Source organism: Monopterus albus, unplaced genomic scaffold (genome assembly GCF_001952655.1).
Source record: "Monopterus albus unplaced genomic scaffold, M_albus_1.0 scaffold405.1, whole genome shotgun sequence".
Lineage (NCBI taxonomy): Eukaryota > Metazoa > Chordata > Actinopteri > Synbranchiformes > Synbranchidae > Monopterus > Monopterus albus.
In genome coordinates, this window is record NW_018128285.1 from 248,393 (window position 1) to 263,087 (window position 14,695).

The 14,695-nt window shown below is 40.6% G+C and overlaps 2 protein-coding genes across 3 annotated transcripts in view; one reads left to right on the forward strand and one right to left on the reverse strand.

The window, feature by feature from the left end:
• Nucleotides 1-204: 204 nt before the first annotated feature.
• Nucleotides 205-9,970, reverse strand: nsun6 (NOP2/Sun RNA methyltransferase 6). Of its 2 annotated transcripts, none has more exons than XM_020586422.1 (12): nucleotides 8,088-9,970; nucleotides 5,845-5,947; nucleotides 5,469-5,624; nucleotides 5,263-5,357; nucleotides 4,896-5,002; nucleotides 4,238-4,391; nucleotides 4,042-4,123; nucleotides 3,723-3,842; nucleotides 3,194-3,338; nucleotides 2,960-3,105; nucleotides 2,620-2,745; nucleotides 205-2,520 (listed from the first exon to the last, which is right to left on the reverse strand). In XM_020586422.1, the coding sequence occupies exons 2-12, from the start codon at nucleotides 5,917-5,919 to the stop codon at nucleotides 2,341-2,343; spliced, it is 1,386 nt and encodes a 461-aa protein (XP_020442078.1). In that variant the 5' UTR covers nucleotides 5,920-5,947; nucleotides 8,088-9,970; the 3' UTR covers nucleotides 205-2,340. The 2 variants fall into 2 exon arrangements, with proteins under 2 accessions (XP_020442078.1, XP_020442077.1); XM_020586421.1 differs by lacking the exon at nucleotides 8,088-9,970 and adding an exon at nucleotides 6,837-6,950.
• Nucleotides 7,352-14,695, forward strand: part of arl8 (ADP-ribosylation factor-like 8) — a 12,590-nt gene continuing 5,246 nt past the window's right edge. The window contains exons 1-3 of the mRNA XM_020586425.1: nucleotides 7,352-7,787; nucleotides 10,013-10,073; nucleotides 10,156-10,303. Of these exons, the coding sequence (XP_020442081.1) occupies nucleotides 7,742-7,787; nucleotides 10,013-10,073; nucleotides 10,156-10,303 (255 nt within the window). The 5' untranslated portion in view covers nucleotides 7,352-7,741. The remainder of the gene's footprint in view (nucleotides 7,788-10,012; nucleotides 10,074-10,155; nucleotides 10,304-14,695) is intronic.

Consider the following 14,695-nt stretch of genomic DNA (forward strand, 5'->3'; position numbering starts at 1 on the left):
TGTTGCTAGGTGTACTTAATAAACTGGCAATTGAGCCTAGATAAAAAGATCAGTGCCATTCTCACAACATATGTACAGTATGTGAAGCTTCAGTTTAGCTTAAACTAGTTACAGGTTGCTTCAGATTTAAAGGAATAAAAGTGTGACAAACCTGAATCCAGCGAGTCCCCGTGACAAGTTATCACAAAGACTAGATTAAGTTCCTCTCTTCATTGTGTACCCAGAGTTTTAGACATTTGGTTCTGGCATATCGGTGCCTCCGAAACAAGACGAGTTCCACAGTAACTTCCTCTTTTACAAGCAGCACTGTTCTTTTTGTATGGGCTCAGAAACATTGTATAACGTTAATACCTCCTTTGTTCTGCACTATTACTGATTCACATTGCTCTCAAGTGAAAGCCATTTGATGTGGTCCACTACTAAAACTTACTGAAGGTTTGTCTTTTAATAAGTCTGACTGCCTGACCCCTTTTTTCTACGGACTGCAGAGTATAAAGAATGTTCATTTTAGGATATTTCTTTAGTATGTTCCTCACATTAACTTAAAATATGCATTTGCAAACCCAACTTAAATAATGTGAAAAGTTTACCAGAGGAAGATAGATTGGTTTTCTGTATTTTTGACATCTGTACCTCCCCTGACTAATACACAGGATTGATGTAATGCAAATTGAAGGCGTTTCATGTTCGACACCTGAACTTTAAGATACAAGTGATGTTAAAGTCACATTCTCGATGATTTAATGTATTACTTCTTGATCCTTAAAACTAGTCCACAAGCTTCGGTTTACAAACCACCAGCCCCGTCTCCTCACCTGACAATTGTAATTATATAAAAAAAAAAAAAAATCTCCATTGCTATGCTACATTGGTAGCACTACAGATTTTTAACAGTGTACATAATGCATAAATATACAGAATAAAGTCGGCAACAAAGGACTGGCGTGGGGGGCAGGGGAATTTGATGTGTGTGCTTTGCCAGAAGACCCAGACAGGGGAGGGAAGTGGTGTCTATAAATAGACATCTGAAATGCTACTGAAAAATTGAGATGCTCCCACCAGCCTGCTTCTTGAGTTGTCATGACAACACTGAGTTAAATGACAGTACTGAGGGGATGCATCTAAATAAGGATGCTGCTTCTCTATTCACAGATGCCTCCAAAACAAACAGGCACTGCCAGAGACGCAGCTGATCAGGAATTTGATGTTGCTAAACAGAAATAAAATGTCAAAACTTTCAGTGCTACAGCAAATACAGTGAGGAGTCTACCCCTCCATTCAGTTAAATGAAGGGAGGTGCAGTGCAGTGTGTTCTACTAGTCTGACACGAAGAGACAAACTTTTAAATGTACTTTTATCATTTAAAAAATCTCAGGTTATTTTGAAAGTCAATGTTATGCTGTGTGCACAATGGGCACACTTTATCAATCTACACTGAATAAATTAGTGGGAACACTTTGTGCCCCTATTTAGCATTCAAAACTACTGTAAGCAGGTACAAATCTCCTCTGTCGAGGCTTACGCACAGTAAACTAGAACAACTAAAACCTAGGGCTGGCTGCATCTAACTATAATATTGTTTATCTTTCAGTTATTTTCTTGATGAATTCATTCATCTTTGGTTTATAAAACATCAGAAAAATACTATCATAATATCCTGGAGCACAGAGTGCTGTGTAATGAGTAGCTTTGTTTTTGATACCCAAAGTACATGCATTTCTTTTAAGAGGGATTTTGAATTCAGGATGTTTTCTTGTAATGTATTTTCAGATTTTTCAAGTAAAGGATCTGAACACGTGAAAGCACATTAGGGATGAGTATTGTGCTAAGCACTAAATTAAACCAACATTTAATCAGTAAATGTTCAGTTGCAGACAAAAAGAGAGGAACAAAATTTAAATGTATTTTTATAATAAAAAGAATTGACTCATTTGACATAATTTCTCCTGTAGAGGTAGCAGAAGTGCCAATTGTCTCCACTGCTACTTAAAGACACTAAATTGTTAATTCTCGTGACCTCTTTCTGCACGCTACTTCCTGATCTACTGTCACCATGGCAGCTGTGTCGTCACCGTTGTTATGGCGATGCTAGCACTGCTGCATTTGCCAGTACTCATTCAGTCTCCATCCCCACATGCCCCCACCTTGCCTCTCTCTGTGTGTTTACAGAGCTAATCCCTATATGGCCGGCAGTTTTCGAGATCAGCTGTTAAAAGACAGATGCTGTAAACAGCACAGTCAGCGTCTTTGTCAACACTCAAAGCACACTGAGCATCATAGCGTAAACACTGTTGCTCCCGTCTGCAGTCTCATGTGAGCGCTGTGAAACATGCCCTGCGGTCACTTTTTCAGGAACTTGGCAATAAAAAAGCCGATAGTGTCTGTGCTGGCTCTGCAAGGCAGGGGAGTTGTCGTTTCTGTGTGGTCCCAGCTCAGCTCAGGACTAAATCTCTGGAGGAGGCGCAGCTGCTCAGGTGACAGGCCGGCTCCCAGCATGCCCTCTGCACCGATGTGAGGCTCCTGAGAAAGAACCACGGGAGCAAGAGTGTGATGTGGTGAGGTTTCTTTACATTGGTGGATGTATTTGTGAGTCGGTCCATGTGGCTAAAGTACTTTTACCTGAGGCTGAAGCGTGAGGCAGGGAAAGCTATCAAGGGCCCAGGCTACTTGTTCCTCATTCTCTGCTAGAGTTACTGTGCAGGTGCTGTACACCAAAACCCCACCTCTCTTCAACAACTGCACTGCCTGCAACCACACACGGGATATGGATTAATGCATTCGGCTTATAAATGCATAAGGATGTGCATGTGTAATGGTGTGTTATTTCCCTCTGAGACTGTCCAATGCTGCCACCTTCTGGTCAAATTGAGTTTTCAATGTGAGGTGACAAACCTTCAAACTGGTGATTGCAAAACGAGATCAAATTTGTAAAAAGTGCTGAGCGTGTGGTAAAACCTACAGCACGGAACAACTTGCGCTGCAGAGGCTGGTAGGAGCAGATCTCCTTGAGACTCCAGGTGCTGGCCATGATGGGTCTTTGTCCGAGGCCACTACAGGGAGCGTCCAATAGAACCCGGTCAAAACTTTCAGGAGGGAAGGGAGGCCCTGAAATATGTACAGAAACAGGCATGGTATATATGTACTGAGTCCTGGGATTAATCACAGATGCATATACAGATACAGCAAACTGTACCTTCAGTCTTCTGCACTGGATCACTGCTCACAGCCTGAGTACTATTAAAGCAATAAGCTTTAACACAGCTCAAACGCAGCATCTGGGCATTTTGATGGATTCGATCAATCTTATTCCTGTTCCTGTCCAGGGCCACAACCTCACCCTGTACAAGACAGAAGTTCATTAATTCCACTCGAAACACAGATGATCCAGGGATGAATTTTGTCCGTATTAAATCTGATAGCATCTGCACTGCAGGATCAAAAAATAGGAACATCTATAGGCTGCAATGCAATACTTCCAGTGGGAAGGCAAGTTCTACAATTTTAGTCATGGCGTATCAAAATTCAAATGTCAAAATGTACTAATTTTTACACAGCCCAGTGCAATGCATAAAGGAGCCGTCTTGTCAGTTCATTTTGTCGACTAGATTGTCAAAACGTACACTGTAAATGACCTGATATTCAGAGGAAACCCTTGAAACTCTTGATCCACAGATAAGCTAACATGTGCAGCAGGCTGTTTGTTAACTATGTAGATGTCACACCTGGTCCCCCATGAGTGCAGCAATGTGGCAAGTCTTCCCGCCAGGTGCGGCGCACATATCCAGGATGCGTTCTCCAGGATGAGCCCCGAGCACGTGTCCCACAACCACAGAGGGAAGGTTCTGCAGAACATAACATTGTTTTATTCTGGGGAGTGATGCATGGACCCTGACTGGTCCCAAGATAGCATCATTCATACAGGACTGTTACATTGTTTAGTTCAAGTCCAATACTTGGCCAGTTTATCAGATTGTTAGTTCACCATTCTGACCCTAATAGTGCATGTAATTACTCTAATATACATACTAATAGAAGAAATACCTGTAGGAAGGCCAGGCTGGGTAGAACACCGGCAAATGAAGGACTCTGGTAAAGTGGCTCTACCATCCGCACAGCAATGCCTCTAAAATAACAGAAGCTGAGTCACCTAACTAAACAACACAAGGACACTGTGCCAACCTGGGCCAGATACTCAACTCAGACCTAGTCACATATTGGGAAATCGAAGTCTACTTACTTGGCAGGTTCATCTGTGCAGAAGATGCTGGAGCGGTCCTTTTCAGCAACTCCATTTCCCAAAAACACTTTCCTCCCCTGAAAGCTCGTGGCTCCTCTGGTGCACTTTCCCTCCAGGTCAGAGAAGACAGAAACTTCATCCCCTGCTTTCATGTCTAAAGATAACAAATCATATCACAAGTCAATTTTATCTTAAACTAAAGTATAATTAAGTGCTGTTGACTGATCAACTCTGAATTTATGACATGACATACATTTTGTTTTTTAGGTACCCCAAAGCTAAAATGAATGCAGACTAATACAAAGGTCATGTAGGGAGTCCTACTTCATAAAGGTGACAATGTTCAGTTTGTGTTAAGATTGTTTTAGAAAGATGTTGATTCAGTTATATGATCATTGTGGAGGCTGTAGTTTGTACTGCTGCATTATACAAAGAGGTGCTTCTGTTATTTAGCCACAAAATAATAGAAACACCTGTCAGTACAATTCAACAGCAGCACAGACTACTTCTAAAATTATCATACAGTTGAATCAACACCCCTCTGGAATATTATCACCTCCATGAAGGAGGATTTGCTGTAGGACTGTACCAGACTGACTTAGTTTATGCTAGGTGCACCTTATAAACTGACAACTGAGTGAATGTCTTAAAGTCTTACACTTTGGGCTGGAGAGGATTCCTGGGGCAAAGACATGAGCGCCTCTCAGAACTGCACTGCCACACTGAGCACTGACCACCACCTCTGAACTGAGCTGCTTCACAAGTCTGAGACCACAAAAGAAAGGGGAGTCATGGGTTTTTAAAGCTCAGTCTCAGTGGACATCCTCCTACTGTGACAGAGTACTAACAATTTCAGGCTGTAAACAAAACTAGTTATCAGCAGTGATATATATTTTGTGCTGAACATTTCAGTAGTATTTAAGTTGCCATGGCAAGAAATTCCACGAGGGTTTGTCCTCGGTAAGTGTGTTCTCCGTTGAGCAGATTCCTATTTGTCTGACAGTGTTCCAGCATACTTCACGTACCTCGGACCAATGACAGGAAGGAGCAGCACATCTGGAATTAGTGGGTGTAGAAGGATCTGAAGGGAGACCTCTTCTACTGGCAAGCTGTGCATCTGCTGCTTCAACAACAAAAACAATATTATGAATGAGGGGGTGCAAACACACAGCAACAAAAGAGCTACATGTATTCACTTCCTTGAACCCTCGTTTACTGTATTCTGCCTCACATTTTGCAGCTCTTCTCCCAGTTTATGTCTGATCTCCTCCAAGGAAGCAAGATGAGTGCTGGCCCGAACACAAGTGTATGAAGGGGGGTGTGACAAACATGAGAGCAGCTTCTGGAAACGACTTTCTGCCGCCTCATGACCAACTGCAGCTAATACCTGAACACAAAAAAGTAAGAAGAAGAAAGAAGATAGATTTTCACAACACATAATTTAAGTGATAATGACAATAATTATGCAAAGAAAAAATCTAAAGGAAATTCTATTAACATTTTTGTTAATAGCTAATCTTTTCTACTGAAACACAAGAAGACATTTTTATGATTATATATTTATGATTCTCCAGAACAGAGCAAATACTTCCAAGAAACCTCCTTACCTCCTTGTTTAGGAAAACACTCTTCAGATGTTCAGTAACTCCAGGCTTCAGAGAAATTCTTGGAAAAACATACATTTTCTCCACTCTCAACAAAAATTTTAAGCTGTACAGAGAAAAACATGAAATCGGTAAGAGAAAAGCAAATAAATCATGACTAAAAAAAGAGGAAGACAGTGGCACTGATCTAATGTTTGATCATCTGAGAGATCAATGAGACACTTAAATGCTGTCCATTGCCGCCACCCGCCCCTGGACTGTGACCCATCACAGAACATAAAAAGACTACCTCTACTGTTTTTGCACAAACCCAGTACATTCCCTCTTCTTGTTTTGTTACATATAAATTTGTTGCCGAATGTTTTTACCGTGATATCTGCTGCTCTTGGTCATTTGCACTACTGTCCATGTGCATCTCAATCTCACGACCATCTGACAATCTTCTTATTATTTGCACTAGTGTCACTGATTGTACATGGTTTGAGTCATAGCCTATAAGTTGTACCGTTTAGTAGTATCCTAATTACTTTGACTTAGTTTTCTTATTCTCTTCGTTTGTCTATTTTTACTCTACTTTTATATTTTAGTTTCCTAAATGGTATGGCATTCAGTGCTAGGTGACAGAGAGGCGGTATTTCGATTTTCTGTATCTCCTGCACATATAGTGAATTGACAATGCAAATCTTTGATCTTGATCTTAGATGAAGATAAAGCGTGAGCTTGGCTTTATGCATCCTGAGGTGAATCCTTCTGTCCATCTATTATTGGCACACTCTTAATTATATGTAACACATTAAAAGCCAGATTTTATCTGACTTGAGCATATGCCTCTCCTTAACAGGTCATAATTTGAACTCGCATCACAGTAGCCAGTCAGTCCAAGTCAGCACACCACCGATTTAAATTCATATCTAATAGATGGTCAGTAACATTCACAGCTTATTGTCAGTGTGGTAGCGATTTAAGGAATATTTCAATATTCCTTCGGTACTCACTGTCAGTGCAGGTTTGGGTCATGAATGCTTTAGCCATCATAACACATTAGCATGATCATTGCGACTACTTCCGTATACGTCACTGTAGCCTGGTCACATGACACTGGTTAATCCCTACATTTTGAAATATTTAGAGAAATATTTAAAACATGTAGGTAACAGTATAGCATATATATAAACGTATATTTTACAACTCTACCTCAAATTCAAATTTTAATGTTCTTGTTTCAATTATTATATGACAAAGATACGTTGAATTCAATTACTTAATTATGACACAAAACACTGGAAATAATAAAGCAAAAAGCTCTTTATATTAAACTGAAATAACTGAATATAACATATGGAAAGAAATAATATATATTCACAAATGTATATTTAAATAATGTATTAGGCATGTTGTCGGTAGTTTCAGTGTGTATAAATATTAAGAAAATATTTTTTTAATCTGAAAACTACTTTATTTTCAGGGCTCACTTGCTGAAAAAGGCCAACGACCACGTCGTGACGTCATCACGTAACCGGAAGATATGTGAATAGTCAGGGTTGCTTTATTTATAGAGGAACGCTGGCAGCAGTTAACGTGCAGGAGATGCCGTGGCACCAGTAAAATTAGAGCTGTTTTTAACAATTGGTGTTAGTACAGTTTGTGGATGCTTTAACGGCGCCTTATATCATTTCATTGTTATTGTACGCCATTTTTATCTTCGAGTTAGTTACGTATTAGATGTGACAGGGTCGCATGGAGTTGTCGTTAAAAAGGTAGGTAAGGTGTTGTGCGGACAAGAGATCATCCAGCTAATGTTAGCTTGTCGCAGCCGGGGAAGACGTGCGCTGTGGACTTGGAAGAGGCGAAGTTCGGCGCTGCTGCCCACCCTGCTAACGGACTGATATTAACCTAGACAATGGGCCTTATATTCGCCAAACTGTGGAGCTTCTTTTGCAACCAAGGTGGGTATCAGTGAAATAGTTAGAGCTCACTTGTTCTCCCGCTAGCTATTCAACCGTTAACTGTTAGCCCATTAGCTTAAAGTGAGCAGTAAAACGCATAATAACAGATGGAGACTTGTCTCGCTATAGCTATATCTCTGGGACTTCACGCTGCTCTGCATCTGAACGGTCTTTGTTAAGCTTGCATGCCAGGAACATTTCAGCTACAGTTTCCCAACACTCTTGGCAGTATCAATAATTTGTTCAGCCCTTAATCAAACAACATTAAGTCGCCGTAAGTTGAGTTGACTATCATCTTACCTGACTTTCCAGGACACCCCACATTACATAACGTTAGGTTTTCTTGTCTTTCTGGAAAGCTTGTCTGTCTATCGAGCAAGATGCTTCACTTTCAAATGGTATTTATCCCTCGAATTAACGAAGGATTCGTGTTACAAGTGTCCACTTAGTTGACAATGAGTCAGAAAGTAAAAACCACAGGAACTGTCCTGACGCCAACACTGTTGGCAGGACGATGGCGTGTTTCATAATCAGGTCTATGAAAAGTTTCAAAATTGTTTAAAAAGGCGTTACATTTTTCATAATTTTATAAAAATAAAAAGAACAACATATTGTAATATTAGAGTGGACCCAGATAATTGGCATTTTGGCTTTAGAGACCGAAACTGTTTCATTGATTATCAACATTTTTCTCTTGATCAGCCAATGGATCAATCAACTGATTGTTCCAGCTCTAATTATTTATATGTACTGCATTGTGTTGGGTGTAATGATTGAATGTATGATTGGATCTGTGATTAAATTTAGCATCTATTTATTTATGTTTATCTCTACATGCCCTGAGACTGTGGCTGTAAAAAAGCTAATATATAGGAAACTCATGTATTTAGTAGCTTTCGTGGTTTCTGGAAAATAAATACCTTGAGGATATAAGTGTGGGAGGGGGCTGAGATAAGTGCACCATTTTCACCCATATTCAGTATGTGTAAGATACTGTGAAGTATTACAAGATGTAAGATGTAGTAGTAAGGTTTTGTTTTTCCTATATACAGAAATTTCTGCAATAAGATGCACATTGAGGCAAAATGACCATCTTGATGCAATAGTTTTCTTACAGCATTTATTTTTAATTTATGTAATGAAGAAATTGGAAAGTAAGTTTTTGATTTTGGGCAGTAGTAAAGTTTAGTCTGATAAAGGATCTGGTTTTGTCATAGGTTTAGTTAAAGGATAACTGACTGAGCAGTTTCATGTTCTATTGTGTTCCATATTGTCACGTGATGTGAACTTGGTGTGATGCATATCTCCTCTCTGAATTACTTTGGCCTATGTCGTATCACTGCAGGGTCTCAGAGAGAGAAGACTTCCTCATCTGTTCCCTGATTTGTGATTACACTATTTGCCAAGTCAGGTTTCACTCACATAAAACAGTGAAATACAGTTGCAAGAAAAATGTACTGGCTCTGTTTGCAATTTCCTGGTATAGGCAGCAGTGTCCTGGAGGGGCTAGTAGCATATAGCTGAGAGACACCATGTCTTGTCCCATTTTCATTTGACTTATCAGACACTGTGTCAAATCTTAATTAACCTTTAAGGAACTGCATACATGTCAAAAAGGACATAATGTTTGCACTATTTAAGAGTTTGATTTGATGTCATTTGGATGAAATAGGCAACATTCATTTTAGTTGTGCTGTCAGGGTTGCCAGACGTCTTTATGGAAGTGTTAAACATGCAACATCCTCTAGAGCACAGCATGGTGTACCCAGACTGTCAGAACTGCGAGCCCTTTGACCAGACTTCCTTCCTGCCCGTTGGCCCGAGGCCTCATGGCTGGAAAAATCAAAACACTAAAGTACATGTCAGTGGTGATTTTGTATTTTGTAGTCTGCTACGCTGCTCTGCTTTACAGCTGTCAAAGCCCTCACCAACGCAAACTGTGCTAATTGATTTTCTGCATGGTTAGAAGATACTGTAATTCAAGCTGTGCTTGGAAAGATGAGCTTGAATATTTTAGGAAGGAGGGAAGTTCGACCTCTATGATTTTGAATGGGCATCAATGAATGACCGTTCCAAAAACTAAAACCAGACACAAGATACTCTATCACATACTCCTGTCATATACAGTATTGTTTTCACAATGAGGAGGATACACTTACAACAGTGGTCTTTTGAATATAGAGCATTTTTCTCTGGAGATCCCATTGCCAGTATTTGTTTTGCAGAGCACAAGGTGATAATTGTTGGACTAGACAATGCAGGGAAAACCACTATACTCTACCAATTGTAAGTAGTTTTATGCTCAAATTTCTTTCCTTTGCTTTATGCAAATTTGCAAAAACTTACTGTTCTGTCCTGTTTTATTAAGTCTGATGAACGAGGTTGTCCACACGTCTCCCACCATTGGTAGCAATGTGGAAGAAATAGTGGTGAAGAACACTCACTTCCTGATGTGGGACATAGGAGGGCAGGAGTCTCTCAGGTCCTCCTGGAATACCTACTACTCCAACACTGAGGTAAGGTTTACTACTCCTTACAATGCATCCACGCCATAAACTATATGTAAAGGTGGACAATGCCTCACCACTTTCCTCCACTATGCAAAAGTGAAGGCAGAATATTGTGAATATGGCGGCTGCTATCTTGGTATTGTTCAACCAGATTTCTGCAAAGTAGTGACAAGAAGTGACGGACCGCATTAGACAGCCAATCAAAGCTGTCAAATCAACCGAAATATACCTGTTCTATATATCTCTAGTTCTCAGAGTGTGGTGTGTTGAGCACGTGATTTACATACTCTGCTCTGACTGGACAGTAGTTCTCTGACGTACCCACTGCCGCACTGTGTACCAGGCACACCAACAATGTCAGTGATGGTTTCCACACATTGTTCTTCTGTTTTATCTCCTGGTAACTCAATAAAGACACAAAGAGAAAGACAAAGCCAGAGATTTTGACCTCTCACTTGGCTGCCGCTCATGCTGCTTCAGAGGATATCTGCATAAAGTTTAGCATTCCCCAACTTTCCCCTGTAGTGTCGCTGGGAGCTTCTTGAATCTGTGGAGCTCCGTTGGGGTCTCGGCTGCAAAGCCAGCTCTCGTTCAGAAAGAGTGGCAGCTGTTTCACGCCCAGCTTTTTGAATCCATATGTGTAGATGAAGTCAACAGTTGTATTGTTAAGCAGCAGTTTTCTTCCTGAGAGCGGCAGCTGGTGTGTTTGTTCTGAGTACAGACGGCAACAGGGGCCGCCTGAGTCAGAGGTCAGTGTTGCGCAAAGACAGCTGTCTGAACAGCAGGGCTAGGGGCGGCCCCCCTCAGTACTGTGGAGGACAGAGCATTGATGAACAGGAGGCAGAGGCAGATGTGTGAGACATCTGAAAGAATGAATGTAATATGTGTTGCACATTTGAACTGCAGTTTCAGACAGCAGATTCTTCTACTTCATTTATGCTGCTTTCTTTCTCACATACACACCCTATATATGACATGAGAGTTCCCATGTGACCATTCATTCAACCCAGCACCAAGTAAATACAGGGCCCCATCCATTCACTGAAGACCCAACTTTTCAGCTCGTCTGACATGTCAGAATGGGGAAAATACTAAGTATTTTTAAGTTTTCCAGAGTTTCAGTTTTTCAGTTTGCTATATTTTGATGTTTTCTAAGTTTTTGATGGTTGGTTGGACAAAACAATGAAAATGAAACCCATGGGTAGATGGTCTAATACTTGTATATCGCAGCACACAGAAAGTCTGAATTCTGTTGTGGACTGCTGTTTCCTGTTCCTGCAATAACAGTAGTCACTTCAGGTTTTCTGTGCCTGCAGATCTAGGCTTTGTTGAAGCTTTGACACAGTATTCACAAAAATGGTTCATTACTCGAGGCTTCAATGACACAGTGCTCGAGTAGGACGTCTAGTGGTAAATATAATGAAGTGCAATCAAGACGTGTCATTGGTTCACGGATTGTTTGGGATTTTGTTCGCCATGCACATTCCTGTTTGACTACAATACATGGTTGTATGGTTTAAGGTGACACAATAAGATATTAAATGAACATGGACACGTTGAAGACCATGTTTCTTATTTGGCATGTCTGATTGTAACCCTAAATACTCTTCACTTATATTTTGTGTTATGAAACATTTAAATGGTGCTGCTACATTCATGAGATGTGCTCTACAAATTCAGACAGATGTCATTTTCACATGGGACTGGTGCAAATACGGAATATATTATAGGCTTTGGCAAAGTATGTTTTGGAGTTCATTGGTAAAGAAGTTCATGGGTACGTGGGTAAAGAGGGTGTGCTTGTGTAACTTATCTAGATATGTATATCTAGCTAGGTAGTTAATCTATTATCTCTCTTGCTTGCTCTCTATCTCTATATATCTAGGGTTATTTAGGACTATTTAACTATCTAGTGGTATCCAACTATGTAACTAATTTATCTATTTCTCTGTGTAACTTACTATCTAGCTATCTATTGATCTATCTACAGTGATTCTCCACTAAATACACAATCTGCTACAACACTAACTCTCAAAGCAACTAACGGCAACAAACCAACCTGCTCTGCAAAAAAAAATTCAAATTAATGTCATTAACTTGGTATATCCTGTCCCTGAACACACACTATCCACCAAAGTGATTCACGTGACAAACAGAACCAATTAGCTGATTTGTATGATGTCCGAGGCACTCAAGTGCTTCAAACGCCACTAGTCACATGACAAAAACATACCTCAGCACAGTGGTTCGATACAATTAGTTCATGAGCTACCACGCATGTGTCAGAGGACCATCACTAATGATAGATCGTTTTACCAGTGTGACTTGCACCCATGTGCAATGTCATTCACCGAAAACAGAAGTCAGAACAAGTTCCAAATGTGTTCTAGTTTAACTGGTGAATGGCACAGTGGTTCATACCGCTGTCTGTGATCAGACAGATGGGGGTTCGTGGCCAGTCGTGGGTCTTTCAGCAAAGCCTTTAATGCTATCTGCTGCGTAAGGTACACCATGAACCCCTATGGCAGGGAAAGCCAAGATGCCGGGGGAAAGTGGGGAGATGTCATCTTCCCCTCCCCCCCACCGAAGACGAAGCAGATTGACGGAGATTTGCTTTTTGGACAGGTAAAGTATAAGGCTAAGACTAGGGATAGACGGCGCGGGTTCATGGTGGGGCCCTCCTGAAACCAGGCAACACGAGAGAACGGGGTAGAAGATGGAAGACTGAGACAACCGAAGATAGGAGATCCCCTGTTTTTTTAAACGTCTGTAAAAGTGCATTATCAACATTCTTTTAAAGTGTTTTGAAACATGATAGATCGTTTTACTAGTGTACAGTCTTTTAAAGTGTTTTGAAACGCTTTAGCTTTAAAAGAGTGCACATTCAAAAGTCTTTAACCCTATAAAACCATTTGTATCATATTTTACGTTTCTGAGCGAAAAAAGTTGCCAAAAATGCCCATGTATCAAATGTGATACAAAAAAACAAAAACAAAATAATATGGCACATTATCTTTTGGATTTTGTTAAAAGGTTTAATAAACATCTCAGTTCCAAAAAGTTAGAATGTTCTGGCAATTTTTTGATGTCAGGGTTAAAACACTTAAAGACAAAACTTTCCAAAAAGAAGCCAGGGAACTCCTATCTTCTCACCTCCTATCGAATCTCTTTTCTTCGTCTTCTTCGGTTGTCTTTGTCTTCCATCTACCACTTTTCCTTTCTTCCTCTACCCCATTCTCTCATGTTGCCAGCCTTCTGGTTTCTGGAGGACCCCATCTCGAACCCACGCCGTCTATTCCTAGTCTTAGCCCTTATATTTAATCTGTCCGAAAAGCGAATCTTCTGCTTTGTCCTCATTGTCGTCATCAGTCTGCTCCGTCTTCCATCTCTGGTTGTGGTGGAGGATGACAACTCCCCACTTTCCCCTGCTGTCCCGGCTGGCATACTGGCTTTACAGCCCTATGCCATACAGCCACTGGATGAACTCACACTTAGAACTTTTACTGGCTTCTGCTATTGGTCATCATCGTGGAGTACAAAACACCGGAGAGCTGTGCTGCTTTTGGATGTTGTATTGACAGAGACTGTTGTTGATTTTTCTGACAACATAGGGAAGCCTAAGATTGAAGATTATGACTTCTCCTTGTTATGCTTCTCCTTGATTCAGGTGACTTCAGGCTTTGTGAAAAGTAGAAGTGACAGAAATGTGTGTTCAGTTTATTTTGTTCTCCTTGATTCAGGTGACTTCCTGGGATTTGGCATGTGTGTGATTGTATGTGGATGTAACTATAGATGTGTGTAACTATGGAAAAGAATTAATAAAGAATTACCTTTCCAATATCTATGTCTTTCTGTTTATGCCGTCCCTGGTAGGCTAGTGGTTAAGGCGCAGCACTCTTGCCGCTGTGGCCCGAGTTTAAGTCAGGGTTGCGTCAGGAAGGGCATCCAGCGTAAAATGTGCCCAATGTCAACATGCGAGTCATCAGTGTGATGAGTTGCTGTGGCAACCCCTTAATGGGAAAAGCCAAAAGTGACTTTCTTTCTTATGCCTATCTGTTCATCACGCTTTTCTCCATGTTGCCTCTATTATGAATAAAGAGGGGTTTCAAATAAATACTGTACAGAAATAAATTTAATTTAGTTTTCAGCTGCTTTGGCAAGTCTAGCAACGCAGCTTATCACACATTGTCACATGTAGTTTATATCTAAGGAATTTTTATTTATGTAGTTTTTAGAGAAATCAAGGTGTCCAGTTATTCACGTGAAAAAAATCTAAGGCTGAAGGCTAAGTTTGGCAAGCCTTCAGATTTATAACAACTGCGCCAGCTCAGGAAGTTCGACCTGCCCCAGGAGCTGCTGATACAGTTCTACAGAGGAATCATCGAGTCTGTCCTCTGC

What these genes read in the sequence shown, in the direction of transcription:
- nsun6 (XM_020586422.1), bottom strand. Translation starts at nt 5,919, where the DNA reads ATGTATGTTTTTCCAAGAATTTCTCTGAAGCCTGGAGTTACTGAACAT. An exon ending in TCCAGTGCAGAAGACTGAAG is followed by an intron (nt 3,106 to 3,193) that starts GTACAGTTTGCT and finishes TACATATTTCAG; the next exon opens with GGCCTCCCTTCCCTCCTGAA. An exon ending in AGCGCAAGTTGTTCCGTGCT is followed by an intron (nt 2,746 to 2,959) that starts GTAGGTTTTACC and finishes GTGTGGTTGCAG; the next exon opens with GCAGTGCAGTTGTTGAAGAG.